The sequence below is a fragment of the Coregonus clupeaformis genome, chromosome 23 (assembly GCF_020615455.1).
Source record: "Coregonus clupeaformis isolate EN_2021a chromosome 23, ASM2061545v1, whole genome shotgun sequence".
NCBI lineage: Eukaryota > Metazoa > Chordata > Actinopteri > Salmoniformes > Salmonidae > Coregonus > Coregonus clupeaformis.
In genome coordinates, this window is record NC_059214.1 from 4,942,479 (window position 1) to 4,967,898 (window position 25,420).

General features: G+C 46.1%; 1 protein-coding gene across 1 annotated transcript; it reads right to left on the reverse strand.

Moving 5' to 3' along the window:
* Positions 1-5,325: 5,325 nt before the first annotated feature.
* Positions 5,326-15,045, reverse strand: LOC121582940 (ETS translocation variant 5). Its single transcript, XM_041899116.2, is given in 12 exon segments — positions 5,326-6,474; positions 6,748-6,849; positions 7,130-7,267; positions 7,269-7,300; positions 7,722-7,850; positions 8,533-8,831; positions 9,120-9,377; positions 9,994-10,120; positions 12,790-12,840; positions 13,186-13,321; positions 13,561-13,702; positions 14,926-15,045. Coding segments are annotated over 11 exon segments (1,563 nt in total). The 5' UTR covers positions 13,609-13,702; positions 14,926-15,045; the 3' UTR covers positions 5,326-6,231.
* Positions 15,046-25,420: the final 10,375 nt, after the last annotated feature.

A 25,420-nucleotide genomic window follows, 5' to 3' on the forward strand; every position in this document is an offset into this window, starting at 1 on the left:
CTGTCTCAGGTAACTTTTTATTATGTATTATCTATGTAGGCTTTTATTATTTGTTATAAATATTTTACGTAGCAACATATTGTACCTACCAAATAGAATCTAATTCTAGTTCTGTGGTACCTACAATGAGGAATCCCACACTTAAAAGGCCCCTGTTGTTGACAATGAAAATGTCGTGCAGTACACGAATAAACCACACAGTGGCACTGTCTACTAATAGTACAGTATATCAAGTCTCATTTCAGTAAGGGCTGCCCTGGCAAAGCCTGGTGGAAACCGACTGATCGCTGCACTCGCCATTCTGATTAACCTCACGTATTATCTCCTAATTAAAAGATTATTGATATATGAAGTGAAATAGAAAGGTGAACGGCGTGATCAGGGTGGTTTCACCAGGCTAGCGCTGTCATAGGCTACCGCTTCTGTAAATCCATGCGTTATCTTCACAGAGGAAAAGGTCTGATCCAGAGCTGATCCAACTCAAGCTCATACAGTAAATATAGTACAGGACAACATTAATCTGATTTTGATCTGATTTATTTTGCACTGAGCTGTCAATGATATCCAGAGATCTGCTGTGCTTGTGGGTTTGACAGATGAAGAGGGAGTCACGCAGAAAGGATCCCTAGAGAGAGGAACATCATGTTGAACTATGGGCGTTTGTCTTTGGATGCATCCATTCATTGCCCACCTATGTGTGTGTGTGACTGTGTGCATGTGAAACCCTGTACAGTTTTCTATAACAGTCCCTTTCAGAGTATGTGCAGAACTCCTTAGCTGCCTGAAGCAGGTTGATTATGTAACTGGAGAGTGAGGACAGAGACACAGCAATGAGATAGCACTGTCAGGATGGTTTATCCACACCACTGCTCAAGACCTTTAGGTCTACTTCCTGGGTTGTTCCCAGTAGGGCACATGGTAACAACATGTCTTGTAAATAGTAAATACTAATCTGTGTTCCTATTGGACAAGTTCAGGTTGGGGCTATGGTAGTACCTCACCGTTTCAAAACGTTTTCTCTCCTACCACACAACTCTACCCTCTGCCTACTGAACAACACAACTCTCCCTACCACACAACTCTACCCTCTCCCTACCGAACAACACAACTCTCCCTACCACACAACTCTACCCTCTCCCTACCGAACAACACAACTCTCCCTACCACACAACTCTACCCTCTCCCTACCGAACAACACAACTCTCCCTACCACACAACTCTACCCTCATTCCTCCACAGTTAGGGTTGTAAAGCTACCGGTAATTTACCAAAGTTAATTGAATCTTCTGTAATTTAGGTAATTAACAGGTTATCTATTAACAGGTTATCTAAATTTATGTATCATATTTTTTATTTATTTGTATCTGTGTCCATATTGTCCATGAGATTTAAGTGGATAGACCATATGGTTCAAGAGAAAATAGCCTAATTAATGAGAAAAGTATCTAATCAATAGTATTTTTAACAACTGCAATTCAACCAACTACTGACTTTTTCACAACTGCCACCGGTTTGGCGCAAAGATATTTACTACAAAGATATATTAACATACCTAAATAAATAAAAGTGTACATATTTTTTAAAGGATATTTCAGGCTGAAACCCTCATATTAAACACAAATGGTATCCACTATGGTTTATATTTAGGACAATGTTTTACAGCTTTGTCATCATTTTTGTTGTTGGTATCATCTTAATTGATTATTTTACATGTGATAAGGCCACACTGAGGGCCAGAGATAATTACAGATATCTGTGATAATCTGAAGTACCCCCCAAAACGCCACTAGATGTCATTTTATAAAATTAAAATAAAAAAATTGAAAGCTACCAAAATTCTGGTAGTTTACTGGTAAACGTTTCCAGTAATATACCATTCCTTTGCAAACCTATCCACAGTCCTCAGCACAAGCCTTTCCCTCGATAGCTAATCCGCCTCAAAATAGGGCCACTATCTCAGCGGAGTCAACTGAAGCCCTGACCTGGCATAGCTCTGACCACATATGGTTCTGGCTCTGACTGGTGTTAGGTAGGACAGAGAGGTGTGTGGAGGGGGTTGGTCTGAAAGGAGAGCTAAAATACACTAAGGAATAAGAAGGAACAGCAAGTCAAAAACCAGCTCAATGTCACTGAAGAATCCATTTAATCTAACCACCTCTGGGAAAATTGGAACAGACTAAACAAACAACAACATGAAGAGCTATCTATCCAAAATTGAGATGTATGGATAAACCCCTTCTCCAATCGTTTTGGCCCTATACCAAAGAACAAACAGCAAAAACATATACATGATCAATTACAAATCTTAGAATCAGCTATTATTGACTACCAGAAGCCACTGGATTCTCCAATTACATTGTATGAACTACAGGACCAAATACAAACCCTCCAACCCAAAAAGGCCTGTGGTGTTGAAACCACCCCAATCCACAAAAGTGGAGACAAATTTGACCCCAATAACTACCGTGGGATCTGCATCAACAGCAAATGTACAATTTCCCCTGGACAGCTGATGAAACTGTGGGTTTGCACAAGCGAATAATTTCTGCACAAACTGTCAGAAACCATCTCAGGGAAGCTCATCTGCGTGCTCGTCGTCCTCACCAGGGTCTTGACCTGACTGTAGTTCGGCGTCGTAACCAACTTCAGTGGGCAAATGCTCAGTTTCGATGGCCGCTGGCACGCTGGAGAAATGTGCTCTTCACGGATAAATCCCAGTTTCCGCAGTACTGGGCAGATGGCAGACAACGTGTATGGCATCGTGCGGATGAGCGGTTTGCTGATGTCAACGTTGTGAACAGAGTGCCCTATGGTGGTGGTGGGTTTATGGTATAGGCAGGACAATTGCATTTTATCTATGGCAATTTAAATGCACAGATACTGTGATGAGATCCTGAGGCCCATTGCAGTGACATTCATCTGCTGCCATCACCTCATGTTTCAGCATGATAATGCATGTCGCAAGGATCTGTAAACAATTCCTGGAAGCTGAAAATGTCCCAGTTCTTCTATGCGAAGGAGATGTGTCGTGCTGCATGAGGCAAATGGTGGTCACACCAGATAGTGACTGGTTTTCTGATCCACGCCCCTACCTTTTTTTTAAGGTATCTGTGACCAACAGATACATATCTTTATTCCCAGTCATGTGAAATCCATAGATTAGGGACTAATTAATTTATTTCAATTGACTGATTTCCTTATATGAACTGTAACGCAGTAACATCTTCGAAATTGTTGCATGTTGCGTTTATATTTTTGTTTAGTGTATTTAGGGCTTATGGCTTGGGGGTAGAAGCTGTTTGGGAGCTTTTTGGTCCCAGACGTAGCACTCCGGTACCGTTTGCCGTGTGGTAGCAGAGAGAACAGTCTATGACTTGGGCGGCTGGAGTCTTCTTCTTCTGACACCGCCTGGGATAGAGGTCCTGAATGGCAGAGACTTCAACTCCAGTGATGTACTGGGCCATACTCACTACCCTCTGTAGCGCCTTGCAGTCAGATGCCGAGCAGTTACCATACCAACTGGTGATGCAGCCAGTCAAGATGCTCTCAATGGTGCAGTTGTAGAACTTTTTGAGGATCTGAGGGCTCATGCCAAATCTTTTCAACCTGAGGGGGGAGAGGCGTTGTCGTGCCCTCTTCACGACTGTGTTGGTGAGTTTGGACCATGATAGGTCCTTAGTGATGTGGACACAGAGGAACTTGAAGCTCTCGACCCGCTCCACTACAGCCTCGTCGATGTGAATGGGGGCGTGCTCGGCCCTCCGTTTCCTGTAGTCCACAATCAGCTCCATTGTCTTGCCCTTGCTGAGGGAGAGGTTCTTAGCACTACACAGCTGATTCAAATAATCAAAGGACTCGTTTTGAAAGTTGGTTCATCTTATCCTTTGAGGCTTTAAAAGTGTTCTTACACTGTGATTTTGAACATTCAAAGCAACTGGGAAACATCCATGGCAGCCATTGTTGTCACCTTAGCTTGCTACATAACTTCTGGGTGATAGGAACCTACGAGCACCACCACCAATCAGCCTGCACCACTGTGCACACACCCATTGTTACTACGACGTTTTTCCTACAGTATGACAACTAGCGTAACCATGACAGCAAATGATTGCTGTCTGAACACACACAAATCCAATCTGGTCACTTGTAACTTGCTGTTTGGACAGTCAGGATTCCAAAACGGATTTGAAAAACCAAACTGATTTGAGCATTAAAGCCTGCAGTGTGAACAAGGCTTAAGCACAGGCGTCAATTTAAATGCCACATCTTATTGCCTGTTCTTTATAGGACTATTGTAACACTGTATCCTGACATCAGGAATGTGTGAGATTTTGTATATTGTTATACATTCATAAGAAGTAGAATTCAATCAAAAAGACCAACTCAACTTGAACCACAGTAACGCATCACTGAAAGTTAGATTGGTTGGTCAGAATAGGAAGAGACTCAATACAACAGTTTGAAGCAGAAAGTATAGTTTATTGTGTCCAGTATAAGAAAATCAACCAAAAGCAGTGGAAGGCACACATTGTATCTGGGGGGAAAGGGGGGGGTTGTCACTTATACAAGTGCCAGCAAACCTCAACGTCGTGGACAAGACACCCCCCAATCCACATATAGACAGACGATCATATCAAAATATACTGGTACACAGGTGTGACGCCGACACCGCCCACCACTCAGTCAACAAGATGGTCTTTCTTGGTTCCAACCCACTGCCTAAATACGGTGTCCATATTCGGACAGCCTCAGTCTTTGCAGGACTTGACAGACAACTCCTGCGGTGACTGAGGCTGTGTCCTAATATGGACACCGTAACTTCTTGACAAGAATTAAAGGATGCAAACCAGTTACCAGGCAAAACTTTCCAGCTTCTACAACATCAAAACAAATTACTTTGCAAAAATATATTCATATATACATTTACATTTTAGATGTTTGTTTCATATACTCCCCGATAAACTTTACAAAAAGCAGAACACTTTTGAATGGTACAGCGATAGGATGGTACAGCTTTCTGTGAGAAAACATAATGCGAAGAGAAGAGTCGCCCCGTTTAGCTTCATATTGGCAGAGTTATAGTTTTTGGAGAAGGGACTGTATGACAGTTGCAGTACTTTTGTCATCATCATAGTACATAAACATGTATTTTCAATACACACTTTTTATATGAAGTCAACGCTTCAGGAAAAATACTGTTTTGTATGCGTGTCCCTTTTACATGTTACAACAAAATTAGTAAAAGAAAAGATCTAAACAAAACGTCATGGAAAGATACATCTGGTAGGACATGTCAGCATCAGGGGTCAAAGAGCATCTTGAAGGTTTTACGTTTTTGGTGAGAGAAAAACAATTCCCAGAGTCAGAAATATGAATAGAAAGCTGAGCTAGCGAGTACAGTCCTGAGTCCACCTCTCCCATTTCAGATTGGATTTCAGTGTGTTGGTGTTTTTATGAGTGGGCATGCCAGCCAACGCAACTTGCTCAGGGGTACTCTTGTCCCAGCTTCTTAAGAGTCGCACAATGTATTATGGATGAATAAGAACAGTCGGGTGCCTGTGTGTTTGGCCCATTCATTGCATACAAGGTTACATTACATAATCACCAGTGGTACTAAGGTTAATTGGAGTCGTAGTTTCTCTCCAAGGTGAAGCCCCTGTGCGCGTGTCGAGTGTACTACTGTTTGTTTATTTGGGATCGAGCCATAAGACGATTGCTATATCAAAGGGCAATGTTTTATAGCCTCGTCACATTGTCTTTGTCACACTCCTACCTAGCAGATTGTGGAAACTGCATGGCTCAGTTCAGTTTATGTTGATGAGGATGTGGACCGCCACAAGTCAGTTTGATAACAGAGGGTAAAGAAGAAGCAAGATGGCCGTCTCAGGTTCCCACTGTTTTTTCCTTGGGACTTGGGGAGGGTAATCTCAAGACTGGCAAGAGGGGCTGAGTTTGGGATAGGAGTAGGGGAGGGGGGTTAGAGAGCTCCAAATCCGCTCAGCAGCTTGGGCTCTGGGTATGTAGTTAGGGGACTAGGGGTAGGGGTGTGTAGTTAGGGGACTAGGGTTTGGGGTCGGGGTGTGTAGTTAGGGGACTAGGGGTAGGGGTGTGTAGTTAGGGGACGAGGGGTAGGGTAGTGGTGTGTAGTTAGTGGACAAGAGTTTGGGTAAGGTAGGGGTGTGGCAGGGTACCAGATGACAACTGTCTTTATTCAGTCATTGGTCAGAACACTCAGAATGAGTAGTTATCGGGGAAGCCCAGTAACGAGACGCACCGCTCCCCTCCGTCAGCCAGGTAGGGGCCACAGCCATCCTCGTAGTGGGCCAGGGGCACGGTGGTGTCCTCCTCCCCCCCAGACGGGGGCAGGATGTCCGGGTCCTGCTTCAGGCTGGGCCTCTGGTTGTCAGGGAAGGCCATGGAGAAGAGCGCCTCGGGGTCACACGTAAACTTGTACACGTACCTCTCTCCAGCCACCTGATCCCACACAAAGAGAGCAGAGGGAGTTAGACAGTCGTTCAGCGTACGACCGCTAGTAGTTTGAAAATAACTTTGGGACTTTATTCCCAACCTTCTGAAACTCGCAATGCATCTGCCCTGTCCTTATGTGCAACCAATGTACTGTTTATTGGTGCAATGTAGCCCTCAATTGTACTGATGTTTTCCCCTCAATTCATAAAGCCTCCACTGAATTTGACCCAAAACAGAGAACTGTAATTGACTTTAATTAAAATTAAATTTTACCTTTACCTTCTGCATGATGCCCTTCTCATAGTAATAGCGTAGAGAGCGGCTCAGCTTGTCGTAGTTCATGGCAGGCCGGTTCTTCTGGAGGCCCCAGCGCCGAGCCACCTGCCACAGGGGAGGAGAAAGGAAACTATTCTGATCAACCTGTAGATACATACACCAACTTCTTTTGTGGTTAGTTTCCCGTGTGTCACTTCTAGTGCCTTAGTAATACGGTGTGATTATTCCTGGAAGCACAGCGTAACAACTATTTTCATGAACTATTGTAACACTCCAGTTACTTTGAACTCATAGACAAAATGATGAAAAAACTCAAAAGGAGCCCTAAAGTCTCAACTCAGTCACTAGAACCACGGCTCTGCTTGCTGACCAACTGCCAACTGACCTCTTCGGGCTCGATGAGTTTGAACTCCATGCCGCGGCCGGTCCAGGAGATGAAGTGACCGTTGGCCGGGTCGTCCAGCAGAGTGACCAGGAACTGCCAGAGCTGCAGGGAACCTCGGGCGCTGGTAGGCGGTCCGTCCACGGAACACTCCGGCCTCCTGCTTGATCTTGCCTGGATGGACAGCAGGAGAGGGGGAAAGAGTGAGTGAGTGTGTAAACGAAGGAGTGGTGTGGACACCGTCAGGTGAAAGATTCCAGTGATGGGCAGTCTGAGCATGAGGATAAGATAAGAGGTTCTGTTCATGTCACACAGGCTTGCTAACTCTGTTCAAGGCCCCTTGGATCTACTCCTGTCATCCACACTGCCATGACATAACTAGAAGATGTCAGATACCAGGATTCACAACCTGCTGCCATTCACACCTAAAGCCTTGTGTCAAACCAGTCAGAGGTTCAAATAGTTTCTTTTTAAATACTTTCAGTGTTTGATTCTGCATGGATGGATGGGGTTTGCACTTTTGGGACAATTCCAGGGGTTATTTTGTGCCAGGCAAGTCATTGTATTTCATACTATTAATAGAGGAATGTCTTACCTTCTAGTCTCTCTGGAACCACGCACGTGTCGTCGTTGTACAGATGAGGCTCACCGTCGTAGACCAACCCATCATTGTTTTGGTAGAAGTTACCGGACTTCCCGAAAGAAGACTGGCAGTTCTGCATTTCTGTAAGACACGAGGGAAAATATTACACATCTTTTTCCTTGACATGTACCCTTCAAACCAGAAAGATAGACAAAAAGAAAGATATAAAAACTAATGGGTGTTCCTTTGAATAGATTCTTACTACTAACTTAGTTTCTCAATGCTATCTTTTTAAAGTAGCCATTAGCCTAATGACATAATACCCAGTAGAAGACGGACATACATTCTCACACAGCCAACAGTCTCTTTACAGTCCCGTTTTTTTTAGCTGGGACTTTATCAAGAGGGTTTGACTGTTACATCACTGACAGAAAGTGGGCTAGACATGGAGAGTGAAATGAGGTCATCTTAGCTTTCAAGATAAGTGTCTTAGAATGCTACACTGCTACACACCCAACGACTACTACTAATACTCAGTGTCCACATCAGCCTGAAACATGCTTACTGTTTTATCCCCATCGCTGTATTTGTAGCCACACACAGTTGACTCTCAAAGGAGCGGCTAACTTGGACAGCTTGGGCTGCTTCCAAACCCTTAGGGCCTTCCTGTCCGGACTCAGATTAAGCCTAGGCATGGAAGGAGAAGCACTTCCTATTGAGATTCTCCATTGAACATGTTTTTTTACTCCAGGACTAGGCCGAATCTATGAGTGGGAAACTGAGCCTCAAAGTCCGTTGCCATCAACGATTCCCCAGGGCTCACCTTGTTCAAAGCAGAAATCCCGGGGCTCCTGCTTGATAGAGAGGCCCTGGAACGGGGTGCGGGGATGGCCCATGGTGGGGACCCCGTGCTCGGTGTAGCGGAGGTCGACCAGCTCCTGCTTGAAGCCCTGAGCAGGGAGGAGGACCAAGGGCTCTGACAGGTGCCGCTGGTAGAGGGGGCGGCCGTACCGGGACAGGGGGGCGCGGTGGGGGGTGATGGGGCTGAGGGGGTAGGGGGTACAGGAGGCACCGTCAGACGGAGGGAAAGGCTGACATGGCTCAGAGAGCTGCCGCTGGAACCTGGAGAGGGGGAATCAGAGACAGAGAGAGACAGACAAACAGAGAGAGACAGAGACAAACAGAGACAGACAGAGAGACAAAATAAGGAAAAAATCATACAACAATGGGATTTCATGTTCAAATCTATCCAACATGACATCAACTGTGGCACTGAAAATGCATGCTGAGTCCCAGCCTACAGTCGTTCCAATCATGGTTTTACAACCAAGATATACAAGCTATGGGGTCAGACAGTGCATGGTGCCAACACATGCCGCCAACCTGAGCCAACACATGGTGCCAACTCACCTGTGTTCTGAGCTATAGGAGGCATCGGAGTGATTGACAGGTAGACGGGGCACGGCGAAAGGCTGGCTTTGGCTCGGGTGTGGCGGGAGTGTCCGGTGGTGGGAGGGGATCGGGGACAGTGCGTGCCCGTGAGTCGGACGACTGTGGCCGGGGTGTGTCGCATGGACAGGGGGCGTGATCTGCCTCTGCAGGGCGGGGCTGCAGGGCGAGGCGGGCGGGGTTAAAGTATTGATGCCGAGTGGCTTCCTGTTGTAGGCACTGTGGAGGGAGGGGAGGGAAGGGGTTAACTTGGGCCTGTAGAGGATTGCTGTATTCTCTCTGTGGACTTACCATGACATATTGACGGTGTGTTATCTGACATTATAAACTGTGTGGTTGGAGCCCTGAATGCTGATTGGCTGACAGCCGTGGTATACCACGGCTATGACAAAACATTTATTTGTACTGCTCTAATTACATTAGTAATTAGTTCATAATAGCAATAAGGCACCTCGGGAGTTTGTGATATATGGCCAATATACCACGGCTAAGGGCTGTGTCCAGACACCGCGTTGCGTCGTGCATAAGAACAGCCCTTAGCCGTGGTATATTGGCCATATACCACACCCCCTCAGGCCTTATCAACTTGATTTAGGTATACCTAATTAAGCAATGTCTTAGTAGAAGTACATTTGAGTCATTTAGCAGACGCTCTTATCCAGAGTGACTTACAGTTAGTGAGTGCATACATTTTTCATAGTAGAGAAATGTACTATCCCTTTACAGTCTTTTATGATCTTTTATTGGTTGTAACTGAAAATACCTCTTTCTACAGAGAGTACAATTTGGGGCGGGGTGTAAAACCTTGTCCGTGTCAGTGTGTAATGTAGCGTACCTGTTGCTGTAAAGGTCCTTGTCTGTGTAGGGCGTGGGTCTCTGTTGTTCCTGACTGCAGGGGGACAGATCTCTGGAGGGGCTGGACTCTCGCTTCACTTTACTGGCTGGAGGACCATGGAACATTACTTTGAAGAAAGGAAGAGTACATCACAAAACTGCACAATAATATATATATATATATATATATATATATATATATATACATACATACATACATACATACACACACACACACACACACACCATTTAAAGATTCACTACAGTGAATGGATGTATTCAGTATTCTTGTTTTGTGTGCTGGGTGTCTTTAATTACAACCTCCAATTGTTTTATTTTTTCTCTTCTGTTTGTTGTTTAGTCAATAGTGAATTGTTGAGGTTCTAAAACTGTCCTTCTGTTTGGGAGGGAAAACTATAAACCCAGCAGTGAATGACAAACGGTGTACTTTCACTAGTTGTTTTTTCATTGTTTCCAAGGCAACAATCAGACCAGTAACAAAGATGCATTTGTATTAAATTGCGCAGAAAAGTGTTGCACAGACCAGAACATGCCAATATGCTCCAACTTCCACCAACAGTTAGTAACTTAGGCAGCCATGTGTGTGTGTGTGTGTGTGTGTGTGTGTGTGTGTGTGTGTGTGTGCATACAGTAGGACTTTAACTGGGTGCTGTGTTGGCATCAGAGGCTGGGTCTATGCCTACATCAACTCCCCATTTCCTGTTGTGCCACAGAACGGCCATCATTCAGCTTCCGCAGTCTAGCAAATCACCCAGCGCAGCCACAGGCCAGCAGAAAGTCAACACTTTATGGAGTTATGCCTCTCAGTGCCCATAGTGACCTCCATTATCTGCTAAGGTGTTGCGCATCGAGCATCTATGACTGAAACACTTTATATTTCAGTTGGAAAACCTCAAACAGACAACTGGATTGTCTGCGTTACAGAACCACAGTGCAACTCAACCACAGCCTGCAGCTCAGCTGGTAGAGCATGGCGCATGTAACGCCAGGGTAGTGGGTTCGATCCCCGGGACCACCCAGACGTAAAATGTATGCACACGTGACTGTAAGTCGCTTTGGATAAAAGCATCTGCTAAATGGCATATTATTATAATATGATTTAATTCTCAGTAGAACAATAATTAAACTCTTGCAACATTTCTTTAAATCACTAACAACTCTACCACAGGTCATTGCTGGTAGTTAATAAGAGTGTGTTCTCACTACTCAGCCAAGTTCATTGCTAAATTAAGGAGTAAGGAGTTGATGGCAGAATGCCATGTGATCGCTATGGACACTGCCCCTTTGCCCAGCTGCAGAGTCCACACACACACACACTGGAGAAGGACTGCTGAATGAAGGGTCTGTGAGACCAAATGGTAGCATGCCAAACTAGGGAGCGTCATGCCAATCCCGTCGCCGCACACACACACGACTTCACACACTCAGACTCTTTAGCAAACACAACAATCGTCCGGCTGTGCCATAGCACAATTCACTCAGTGTGTACACTCTGAGGATACACACCGCATTAAAAATGTCACTAGCTGCGTCCCCGACGAATGAAATACAACGTTGCAGTGAAACAAGGCAAGACCGGGCCTCTAAAACCCTCTTTCTTCCTCTATAGGATCATTCACATGTTGCAACTAAACCAGCCTGTAGCTCCGTCTGGAGCCAAATCAAAGGCTTCCATTCAAACCTCACGCATATATTATTCTAGGCAGCGAAAGAGAGAGGAGATGAGTACAAAGCAAACAGCATGAGGGTTCTGTGGGCCTGGATTGGAACGCAGCCCATCCTAGCAGCCAAGAGCTGTGGTTGGTCGGTTGGGACTCCATGGAAGGCCATCCCAGGCTGCTGTGGCGCACCTGGGTCATGTTAAGTAAGGCCCACCGTAGCGAAACGCTTTACAACAGAAAATCTCCCTGTTTCAAACCGTTCTCTCTTTATTTCCTCTGATGTTAATGTGGTGAATCAGGGCAGAGAACAGAGAATAGGAATGTCCTCATTCGGTTGACTATAAAAGAGGATAGCTGAGGGATCTCTGGTATAAAAGCACAACATTCTTGATTTTCACCAGGTGAGTGGTGTCTTATTCTAAGGTAGCCCTTTTTTCCTGCTCCTTTGTTTGAACACAAACCCTACAATCCAATAATCAAGGTGTGCATCGAGGGCAATGATTGGCTACAAGGACAGAAGCAAGACCACTGATTGGCTACAAGGACAGAAGTAAGACCACTGATTGGCTACAAGGTCAGAAGCAAGACCACTGATTGGCTACAAGGACAGAAGTAAGACCACTGATTGGCTACAGGTCAGAAGCAAGACCACTGATTGGCTACAGGTCAGAAGCAAGACCACTGATTGGCTACAGGTCAGAAGCAAGACCACTGATTGGCTACAGGTCAGAAGCAAGACCAACGGCAGGATGAGCGGAGGTTGGTTTAATCAGGGCTCAACGACGTCAATTGGATTTCTGCTTTCGATGACACAAATCTGTTGTTAAATTTCCCCTCAGCCTACGTAGGCAACCCATGAGCCCTAACCACGTACCCATAAAAATTCACTCACTGACTAGTGACGCACTGAATTAATATGCCAACTGGATAAGACTGGTATTGGAAAAACAGTAAATCTCTTTGTTGTGCTTGTGATGCTTGTATGTTGTGTCAAAGACCATGTCTGGGAATTAAGGGATCATTAGGAAATGCGCAACTATGCAAGAGCAGACGCTGTCGATTCCCCTTTGTAACACAAATACACATGTAAATATTTAAAATCGGTTGGTACTTACGGTTATCCGACTGGAAATCTGGGACAAACTGTTCATCATCAGGCACCTGAGCTGAAAGAGGGAACAGAGAGAGTTAAATGACTAACTTATGGATGGCATGCCACATGGCTGAGTCACTTTAATAGGCGTAAATAGAACAAACATAATGCACTTGATACAGTACAGTAAAAAAAACTTAAATATTTATGATGCACTTGATGCAGTACAGAAAAAAAAAAACGGTAAATATTTATGATGCACTTGTTAAAAAGAGGAAGTCATATAAAGTTTTAAATAACAACCTATATTTTCCTGTTTTTCCTGATTTAATAGCCTCGGGTAAACCACTGATGTTACTAAAAACAATGAGCATGATGCAAGATTGAAAACCTACTGAAAGACAAGAGCAGAACTCACCTTCTGCAATCCATGCCTCTTGAAGTTGCAAGAGGTCTTGAAAGAGATCTTCTGTGTCCTGGGCAAGCTCGGTGTCCACAAACTTTCTCTTCCGGTCGTTGAATGGCGCGTTCGCTGGTTCTTCCATGTGAGAATTCTGCTAGGACAATGTTTAAAATACCTACAACATTAGCGATTGCATTGATGTGGAAATGAACAATGATTAGCCTAAACATGATTGGTATCAAAAAATCCCTAAGCATCTATGTATCCTAAAAAGTAAATCAGGTGCTATCTTAATCCACTCTATGAAAAGTTTCAGATTAGTGCTTTGATCAAAATCCTACGTGGAAAAAATATCAGAGAAAACGTCCAGAGAATAGTCTAAATACTCACACTAGGGGGGGACATGAAAGGGACTTGCTGGTCGTAAAATCCGTCCATGTTGCCTGAATGTCTTCACACCCTCTGGACTGAAGTTGGTGTTGGAGGGGCTGACTGTAGCAGCAGGAGATCCTCGTCCGTCGGTCTGTTCTTTCTGTGGAGAGCCGAGAAAAGTGGCACGCAAGTGCGTCCCCTGGTCAGTAGCCTATACCCAAATCACCTGTCATTTAACGTCAACACAGACATAGGATGTTTCCCCAAATGGCAACCTAACCTATTCCCTGTATAGTGCACTATGCCCTTTGGGCCCTGGTCAAAAGTAGTGCACTAAAGGGCAAAGGAAGCCATTTGGGATACAACCTCAGCCTGCCTTCAGGATAAAACAGTTGTTCCTTTCCTCTGTCTTGGGTGTTTGTTTTGTGTTGTTTGTTTGCGTAACCCTCCCTGCATCGGAGTGTTGGCGGACTGTACACCATGTCAGTGAGCATGTACTCAATAGGCTGGGGACAAAGTCCTTACATAGGCATGGCAGCAAGGCACAGTAAGCTATCTGGGGATGAGACTGTTGACATTACAGTCTTTACATTAAGTAGAAGGACTAGGCGGGAGCGGTTTTGAATAAGTGTTCAACTGAGTGCTAGTAAAATAGGATTCAAATCAGGGGCTTGAGTTTAGTAGTCCTTGATATATGTAAAGATTGGATAAACTATTATTTAGGAATATTTAATTTCGAGTCAATAACAGAACGTATAAAAGTATACATGCAATAATCTGAATCAAAACATTATAGGTGACGTTTCAACATTATTTGACAAGTATTGGATAAAGTTAAGTTTTCAGGGCAGCAGGGTAGGAGAGGGTTAATCTCAGCAAAGAAAATCTAACCCAGTTCAAGAAGTAGCTAAACTCCCCACCCCCCCGCAGACCCTCCTCCCTCTACCGTTTCTTATTCCCCCCTCATGGCCCCAGCTTGTTTTTCTCAATGAAGTGAAATTTGATCCCTGAGCGAAAAGATGGGGGTGGGGGAAGGAGTCGAACCTTCCATTCATAAAATGTTAGAATCGTCTATGAAGATTCTGCATGCGCAGTAGCACGCCAAAATACTGCAACATAAACAATCCCACCTCAAAGTAAGTCATGTAAAAACATTTTCCTACGAATAAGAAAATGGTTGCCAAATTAAGATACATATAAAATGGCGTTCACATTGCTGCCCCCCCCCCACCAGATAGCTAGAAAATGCTTGCCAGAGAACTCGCATTCTATGGATGCAAGTCGGTCAAAGTTAATGCATCATTACAGGCGCTTGAAATAAACTAACGCAAAAACCTTATACGCATCTTTTTGTTGCGGTTGATAATTTGATGTGAAACTCACCTTTGCGAAGATGTAATTCCTTTGCAATGTTGAAAATAAGTTATGTTTCACTCCACGCTGTTGCAAACGTCCTTTCAGAATTGACGTCTATGCTCTTCTCACACAAAGCTTGATTGTGGATTTCTGAATGGAATCGTCTGGTTTTCCCTTAAGCGAAAATAGAGGACTCCATAATACACGCCCATTGGTTGTTACACTATGCCATTCAAGTGACTGACCAATCGACGTTCAGAGAGCTCTTTGGACCCCAGTGACCAATGGTGAGCGACCTTGTCTTGTTTTTTATGAATGACTGCTTTTCATTCACGTCAGACGGCCAGACACGGGGTGGAACGAAAAAGTTACAGTAGAAACAGATACTGACATCTTGAAACATATAAACTCGAGTACATTCACACAACAACCAGATAAAATGTTTTGCTACAAAGTTGTTACATAGTTATTACAGCATCTTGCTACATTGTTATTACAATATCTTGCTACATATTTGCCATTTTCAGTTTAGAAAAACAGTCTTGTCTGGGAGAACAGCAGGATATGCAGTGTCCAGTTTCACATGTTTTTTAGTTTTTTCTTCTGACATTGATTAACTGCTCAGGACAGAGCTGGCTGTATGGAGTCTGGACACAGTCGATCACACACACTTTACACGCAAACACACACACACTATTCTGCCCAGGGTTGAACTGCAGTCAGATAAGAAAATGTTAAAATGGTTACAGTCGATTAAATGCCAAACATGATCTGAGTTGCAGGGTAATTATAATGACCTCATACTACCTTGTTATGTAAAATGTTATGGTGGTACAGAGGATGCTCCATTGTCTGCACAGACTCTATAGTATTAAAGAGATATAACTATGGTGTTACAGAGATATACACTGAGTATACCCAGGGGTGTAAAGTACTTATGTAAAAATACTTTAAAGTACTACTTAAGTTGTTTTTTGAGGTATCTGTACTTTACTATACTATTTATATTTTTTTACTACTTTTACTTTTACTTCACTACATTCCTAAATAAAAGTATGTACTTTTTACTCCATACATTTCCCCTGACACTCAAAAGTACTCGTTACATTTTGACTACTTAGCAGGACAAGAAAATGGTCCAATTCACACACTTATCAAGAGAACATCCCTGATCAACCCTACTGCCTCTGATCTGGCGGACTCACTAAACACAAATGCTTCGTTTGTAAATGATGTCTGAGTGTTGGAGTGTGCCCCTGGCTATCTGTAGATTAGAAAACAATAACATTGTGTCATTTGGTTTGCTTAATATAAGGAATTGGAAATGATTTATACTTGTACTTTTGATACTTAACTATATTTTTTGCAGTTACATTTACTTTTGATACTTAAGTATATTTAAAACCAAATACTTTTAGACTTTAGCTCAAGTAGTATCTTACCGGGTGACTTTCACCTTTACTTGAGTCATTTTCTATTAAGGTATCTTTACTTTTACTCAAGTATGACAATTGGGTACTTTTTTCCCACCACTGAGTATACCTAACATTAGGAACACCTTCGTGATATTGAGTTGTCCCACCACAATCCATGTCTCAATTGTCTCAAAGCTTAAAAATCCTTCTTTAACCTGTCTCTCCCCTTCATCTACACTGATTGAAGTGGATTTAACAAGTGACATCAATAAGGGATCATAGCTTTCACCTGGATTCACCTGGTCAGTCTGTTTCATGGAAAGAGCAGGTGTCCTTAATGTTTTGTCCACTCGGTGTAACTCTATGGTGTAACAGGGATAGATAGTTAGTTACACATCCTAGCCTTCACATTGGTTCTATTCCCCTGGTATTTGTATTTACTGGTTATATATTGTCATGTCTGTATGTGTGGCTTTTTATTTAAACCAAGGTCTATGCCTTTAGGCTGCATTACAACAATCCACTTTGCACTGTTGTTAATTGACTAATCACCACACCACCACTGTCGTTATTCACCAATCACCACACTTTACACTGTCGTTATTGACCAATCACCACACTTTACACTGTCGTTATTGACCAATCACCATACTTTTTTCCATTCACCCGGTCGAAACTCAAGAGCGAAGGATAGGAGCATTACATTTACCTTTACATCATTTAGCAGACACTCTTATCCAGAGCGACTTACAAATTGGTGCATTCAACTTATGATAGCCAGTGGGACAACCACTTTAGAAGTAGAAGGATTACTTTTATACTATTGCAGTTCCCTTGGAGTTAGCTTTCTCCATGCTCACTCCTTCCATAATACATTGTCTCTCTGTTCCATCTCTGCTGTGTGGATTGCAGTAGGACTGGATCAGAGACCTGGTGTTAGTGGTGAGTGCTTGTCATACATTATTCATACAAGGGTTGTTATTCAGTAGTGCACACCCTAGCAAAATGTTTAGCAACGGAAAACAAAATGAGTGTTTCTTATTGGACAAGTCCAGGTAGTCCCTCCTTGTTTCAGTCAGGTTTCTTCCGTTTAGCGTCTAATGAACACGACACAGGTTTTCAAAGGGTCTTTCCACCACCCTATGCAGTCTAATCTTTGGAGTATTTGTACCCAAACCCACTGGCCTACTGACCCCTTCTCACCCTACGTTGGTACCCTTGGTACAGGCATGCACCAACATCAGCCCAGCCCAGGGTGCACATTCACAAGACCCCCAAATTCACACAGTCCTGTGATCCAATACAGCTCCCTTTGTCCTCATTGGCTGTGGTCCCAGATCACCCTCCAGGTCTCCTAGCCTCCTCCCTCTGAAGCCTGCAGACACCGTTACAGGCTTAGTCTTAAATGGCACCCTATTCCTTATGTAGTGTACTACTTTTGATCAGGTCCTTGTCAAAAGTAGTTCACTACATAGGGAATGTGGTACCATTTGGGACACACCCACAGTTTGGTAACAGTTCTCGGGGCTCTTTGATAGTATTTACCATGCAGTATCATGACTGTATGCTTCAAAGACTCTTCATCTCTCCCCCCTCCCTCCTGCCTTATTTCAAGCAGTATGTCTATCCAGCTAGAAGCAGCAGATTCCTCTCTAATTCCCCTTTGAACTAATTCCAGTTCATTACCCTTCCCATTGTTCCAAAGCACGAGGGATCTAGACCATGAAGCTCACCTCTCTCACCCACCGTTATCATAGTCTCTCTCTGTCTCTCTCTGTCTCTCTGTCTCTCTCTCTCTCTCTCTCTCTCTGTCCCCCCTATCTCTCTCTCTCCCCGAGGGTCGGCAGGTGTGGCGCGGAGTCCCCCTCTACTGTATCATTAGTGCTCTACTCTACTGTATCACTAGTGCTCTACTCTACTGTATCATTAGTGCTCTACTCTACTGTATCACTAGTGCTCTACTCTACTGTATGATTAGTGCTCTACTCTACTGTATCATTAGTGGTCTACTGTATTGTATCACTAGTGCTCTACTCTACTGTATCATTAGTGCTCTACTCTACTGTATCACTAGTGCTCTACTCTACTGTATCATTAGTGCTCTACTCTACTGTATCACTAGTGCTCTACTCTACTGTATAACTAGTGCTCTACTCTACTGTATCATTAGTGCTCTACTATACTGTATCACTAGTGCTCTACTCTACTGTATCATTAGTGCTCTACTCTACTGTATCACTAGTGCTTTACTCTACTGTATCACTAGTGCTCTACTCTACTGTATCATTAGTGGTCTACTCTACTGTATCACTAGTGCTCTACTCTACTGCATCACTAGTGCTCTTCTCTACTGTATAATTAGTTCTCTACTCTACTGTGTCACTAGTGCTCTACTGTATCACTAGTGCTCTACTCTACTGTATCATTAGTGCTCTACTCTACTGTATCCCTAGTGCTTTACTCTACTGTATCACTAGTGCTCTACTCTACTGTATCATTAGTGGTCTACTCTACTGTATCACTAGTGCTCTACTCTACTGTATCACTAGTGCTCTACTCTACTGTATCATTAGTGGTCTACTCTACTGTATCACTAGTGCTCTACTCTACTGTATCATTAGTGCTCTACTCTACTGTATCACTAGTGCTCTACTCTACTGTATCATTAGTGCTCTACTCTACTGTATCATTAGTGCTCTACTCTACTGTATCACTAGTGCTCTACTCTACTGTATCACTAGTGCTCTACTCTACTGTATCATTAGTGCTCTACTCTACTGTATCACTAGTGCTCTACTCTACTGTATCATTAGTGCTCTACTCTACTGTATCATTAGTGGTCTACTATACTGTATCACTAGTGCTCTACTCTACTGTGTCACTAGTGCTATACTGTATCACTAGTGCTCTACTCTACCGTATAATTAGTGCTCTACTCTACTGTATCACTATTGCTCTACCCTACTGCATCACTAGTGCTCTTCTCTACTGTATAATTAGTTCTCTACTCTACTGTGTCACTAGTGCTCTACTGTATCACTAGTGCTCTACTCTACTGTATAATTAGTGCTCTACTCTACTGTATCACTAGTGCTCTTCTCTACTGTATAGTTAGTGCTCTACTTTACTGTATCACTAGTGCTCTTCTCTACTGTATAATTAGTACTCTACTCTACTGTATCACTAGTGCTCTTCTCTACTGTATAATTAGTGCTCTACTCTACTGTGTCACTAGTGCTCTACTGTATCACTAGTGCTCTACTCTACTCCACTCTACTTGAAAATTCCCAAATTAGCTAACTTTTTACTCTCTGATACAAAACACATGGAATACACACATCTGAACAGGGACGGCCTGTTCAATAGGGCGATATGGCGACGCACTGCCAAACGGGAAAAGGAAGGGATTTTTTTTCTAATCAATTATATCACGGCAACAGTAGTTATCAGTGTTCACGTCTGATCTGCCAGCCACTAAATGTCAAATCAGGCTGAAGTCGTGCTTCAAATGGCCCCGCCCGTTTTTGGGGCGATTTCAGTCAGGTTGAAAATCGCCCAGAAGTCTCTCATAGCCTGTCATGTAAAATCTATTTTTTTCAAATTTCAAAGCTTTCAATACATTCTCTATGGGTGTCTGTGGGCTTGCACTTACGCGCTTTCGTCATACGTGACGTAACCATGAACGTAACTAAGACAATAGCGGCTAGCAGCGTCTCTGTTGCGACCTGCAGTGTGGCGTTATTTTATGTTTTTAATTTGTAGACTTAGTTTACAAACATTCTGCCAACCCTGGATTTCCAGTGGTGGTGTCATGAGGTGAGGTGTATGTGTGGTGGAAGTCAGGCGCAGGACACCGAGGCTCAGTCCAACAGAGTTTACTCAACAATTCCAAAGGAAACGGTAAACAAACGACCTCCAAAAATAAGAGGCGAGCATTTCCGCAACAAGCGTAAAACACTAAAATAACAAACAAGAAGCAAAACACGCAGCACAACGACAGGCGTAACAACAACACACAATCCTACCAAGAAAAAAAGACGGAACTTATAGGACAGGTGATGAATAGCAACAATAGACACAGGTGTGACAGACAGACAAAGGCAATCACACAGAAACATAGATCGGTGGCAGAGACTCCGGGGAGCGACCGCCGATGCCTGCTCGTACCAGGAGGGGAGCAGCCTCGGCAGAATCGTGACAGTACCCCCCTTGACGCCGCGGCTCCAGCCGTGCGCCGACCCGACCTCGGGGACGGCCAGGAGGACGCGGACCCGGCGCGTGGGATGTCCATACGGTGGAAATCAGTCAGGAGGGATGGATCGAGATGTCCCTCCTGGGCACCCAGCACCGTTCCTCCGGACCGCATCTCCCACTCCACGGAGATACTGGAGACCACTCATCCGGCGCCTCGAGTCCAAGATGGTCGGACTCTGTACGGGGGCTTCTCGATGTCCAAAAGAGCGGAGGGTCTCTCCTATCTCATTATCCTGGAGTGGACCAGCTACCACCGGCCTGAGAAGAGACACATGGAACGAGGGGTTAATATTTTTGTACTCTATAGGCAGTTGTAACCTGTAACACACCTCGTTCAACCTTCTCAGGACTTTCAAGGGGCCCACAAACCCGCCGACCCAGCTTCCGGCAGGGCAGGCGGAGGGGCAGGTTTCGAGTCGAGAGCCGACTCGATCTCCCGGTGCGTACACCGGCCCCTCACTGCGGTGGCGATCGGCGCTCGCCTTTTGTTGACGGATGGCACGCTGCAGATGGACATGGGCAGCGTCCCACGTCTCCTCCGAGCGCCGAATCCACTTTCGTCCACCGCAGGGGCCTCCCGGTCTGGCCTCGTGCGACGGTGCCAGGACCGGCTGATACCTAAAATACACTGGAAAGGTGTTAATCCGGTGGAGGAGTGGCGGAGAGAGTTCTGGGCTATCTCTGCCCAGGGATATACCTCGACCACTCCTCCGGCCGGTCCCGGCAATAGGACCTCAAAAACCTACCCACATCCTGGTTCGCACGTTCAACCTGCCCATTGCTCTCTGGGTGGTACCCCGAGGTAAGGCTAACCGAGACCCCCAGGCGTTCTGAAAGCCCCCAGACTCTGGAGGTGAACTGGGGACCTCGGTCGGACACAATATCCTCGGGGACCCCATAGTGCCGGAACACGTGGGTAAGAGGGCCTCGGCGGTCTGTAGGGCAGTAGGGAGACCCGGCAGTGGGAGGAGACGACAGGCCTTAGAAAACCGATCCACAACGACCAAGATGGTGGTATTACCCTGGGAAGGGTAGATCGGTCACAAAATCTACCAGAGGTGGGACCATGGTCGTTTATGGAACGGGCAGAGGATGTAACTTACCTCTGGGCAAATGTCTAGGTGCCTTACACTGGGCACATACCCGAGCAGGAGGAGACATAAACCCTCACATCCCCCTGGCTAACGTTCACCATATTTTCGCTAAGGCAGTGCACCGTGACCAATACCAGGATGTCAGAGGAGGGTGATGGTTTGGCAAGAAATAAGCCGATCCACGAACCTCGGCGGAACGTACGTCCCCCCACAGACACTCGGGGGAGTAGGGTCTAATACGCAGCGCCCGCTCGATTTTCGCATCGACCTCCCATACTACCGGAGCCACCAGACAAGACTCCGGCAGTATGGAGAATAGGCTCAATGGACCTCTCCTCTGTGTCATACTGCCGGGACAGGGCGTCTGCTTACCGTTCTGGGACCCAGGGATGTATGTGATCTTAAAAACAAACCGGGTCAGGAACATGTTCCACCTAGCCTGACGAGGGTTCAATCTCCTAGCTGCCCCGGATGTACTCAGGTTCACGGTGATCAGTCAGAATGAGGAAAGGGTGTTGAGCCCCCTCAAGCCAATGCCTCCACACCTTTAGGGCCTGGACTACAGCTAACAGCTCCCTGTCCCTAACGCCATAATTGCGCTCCGCCGAGCTGAGCTTCTTAGAGTAGAATGCACAGGGCGGAGCTTAGGTGCGTGCCGGACGTTGCTGACAGGACTGCCCCAATACCGGTCTCGGACGCGCCCACCTCTACTTGGAAAGGCAAGAGGGATCCGGATGCGCCAGCACCGGGGCCGAGGCGAACAGGTTCTTCAGCTTGACAAATGCCCTGTCCGCCTCAGCTGACCCACTGCAAGCGCACCAGACCCCCTTTAGCAGGGACGTAATGGGAACTGCAACCTGTCCAAAGCCCCGGATAAACCTCCGTGAGTAATTAGCAAAACCCAAGAACCGCTGCACCTCTTTTACGGTGGTTGGAGTTTGCCAATTACGCACAGCCGATACCCGATCTACCTCTATCTCCACGCCAGACGCGGACAAACGATAACCCAAAGAGACGGACTCCTGGAAGAACAGGCATTTCTCTGCCTTGACATAAGTCATGCTCCAACAGTCGTTCTCAATACTCGCGCACCTGGGCTACATGCTCGGCTTCGTGTAGAAGAGTACACCAGGATGTCGTCGATGTAAACTCGACACCCTGCCCATGCATGTCCGGAAAATCTCGTCAACAAAAGGATTGGAAGACTGAAGGAGCATTCATTAACTCCGTATGGCATGACGAGATACTCGTAATGACCCGAGGTGGTACTAAATGCTGTCTTCCATTCATCCCCCTTAATGCGCACCAGATTGTACGCTCCTGAGATCTAACTTTGTGAAGAATCTCCCGCGTAATGATTCCGTATCGCCGCAATCAGTGGCAGTGGGTAGCTGTATTTAACTGTAATCTGATTGAGACTACGATAATCAATACCGGGCGCAATCCCCCCGTCCTTCTTCTTCACAAAGAAGAAACTCGAGGAGACTGGGGAAGTAGAGGGCCGTATGTATCCCTGGTGCCAAGGACTCAGCTATGTATGTCTCCATAGCCGCTGTCTCCTCTTGAGACAGGGGATCACACATGACTCCTGGGAAGAGCTGCTCCAGTCTGGATATTTATCGCACAGTCCCCCTGTCTATGAGGAGGTAGCCTTGCTGCCCTCGATTTACTAAATACCAGTGCTAAATCCTCATACTCGGGGAATGCGCAGTGCGGGCACTTGCTTGGACTCTCTACCGAGGTCGCCCCTATGGAAACACCTAGACATCTCCCTACACACTGGGCACACCACTCCATAAGAGCCCTCTGTTGCCCACGCTATGGTAGGATCTGGGTACTTAACAGGGAAGCCCCAACCCCACTGGGTACGAGGAGAGTCAATCAGATAGGAACTGAATGATCTCCTCATGACCCCCCTGCGTAGTCATCGTCAGCGGTGCTGTGACATCCCTGATAAGACCCGACCCCAAATCGGCCGGCTGTCTAATGCATGGACAGGGAATGGACTTCTACCGGCCCAAGGGGAACTCCTAACCTAGCACAAAATTCTACGATCAATAAAGTTCCCAGCTGCGCCTGAATCTACTAGCGCCTTATGCTGGGAATGAGGTGCCACCTGTGGAACACGACCAGGAATACTCATGCTTGACCAACAGAGAGCTCTCTGGGTAAGTGTGGGCGCCTACTCACCTGGACTGACTCCCCTGTGCGTGACCTGTTGTCCCCTCTCTCAGAAGACCCTCCCCAGCACCTGGCCGTGGTGTGTCCTCCACGGCCACAGTTGGTGCAGGGGTTGGCCCTCCGGTTCTCCCTCCTCCTCTCTCTAGGGCCAGCACCCCCCGAGCTCCATAGGAATAGGCTCGGGAGGTGCTGGAGGATGGAATAGACGACCCCCACTCGGGACGTCCGCGGGTAGCCAGCAGGGTGTCTAGACTGATGGAGATGTCCACCAGCTGGTCGAACGAGACAGGTTGGTGTCCCTGCAGGCCATCTCACCTGACGAACGTCCTCTCGTAGGCTACACCGATAGTGGTCAATGAGGGGCCCCCTCTCATTCCATCCCGCATCCGCTGCTAGTGTCCGGAACTCCAGTGCGAACTCCTGTGCGCTCCTCTTCCCCTGTCGGAGGTGGAATAGACGGCTCTCCCGCCGCTTTCCCCTCAGGTGGATGATCGAAGACCAGTCCTGAAGCGGCGGGGAAAACTCGCGTAGGTGAGTGGTGGCGGCGTCTATTCCCCTCCATTCGGCGTTGGCCCACTCCAACGCTTTCCCGGAGACAGGAGATGAGGCGGAGACGCTCTCGTATCCCGAGGCGCCGGGTGTATGGTGGCAAGGTAAAGTTCTACCTGTAGGAGAAAGCCCTGACACCCGGCTGCAGAATTCGTCATATGCCCTCGGGAGCGAGAGCCGAATGCCACTGGGTTCCGGTGCTGAGAGAGGAGGATCTAGCCGTGGTGCTGGGAGAGTGGTGTGGAGACAACTTGGGCACCTCCCGATTCATCAACCCGGCGCAGTCTGTTGGACACCTCGTCTATGGCGACCCGAGTTGCCGGATCATGGCGTCCTGGTAATTAATCCGGTCCTCCAGGGAATCGGTATCGCCGCTGTTCCTGCTGACTCCATGGAGATGGTGTGTTGTTCTGTCATGAGGTGAGGTGTATGTGTGGTGGAAGTCAGGCGCAGGACACCGAGGCTCAGTCCAACAGAGTTTACTCAACAATTCCAAAAGGAAACGGTAAACAAACGACCTCCAAAAATAAGAGGCGAGCATTTACGCAAAAAGCGTAAAACACTAAAATAACAAACAAGAAGCAAAACACGCAGCACAACGACAGACGAACAACAACACACAATCCTACCAAGAAAAAAAAGACGGAACTTATAGGACAGGTGATGAATACACACATAGGACACAGGTGTGACAGACAGACAAAGGCAATCACACACAGAAACATAGATCGGTGGCAGCTAGTACTCCGGGGACGGCGACCGCCGATGCCTGCTCGTACCAGGAGGGAGCAGCCTCGGCAGAATCCGTGACAGGTGGGTTTTTGGACTGATCTTGTTGATCGTGTACATACCCGCTACTGAACGGACTAAATAATGAAAACGCTGCTGGCAGCGGAATCCCAATACAGCTGGGAGACTTGGCTGGATGACAGAGTCCCCGGACAGAGAAGTGGAGCCGGCCGGCTTCACCCTGGTCAGAGCGGACGCGATCCTGGTAGAGAGAGCGACTCTGTACCCCGACATTGAACT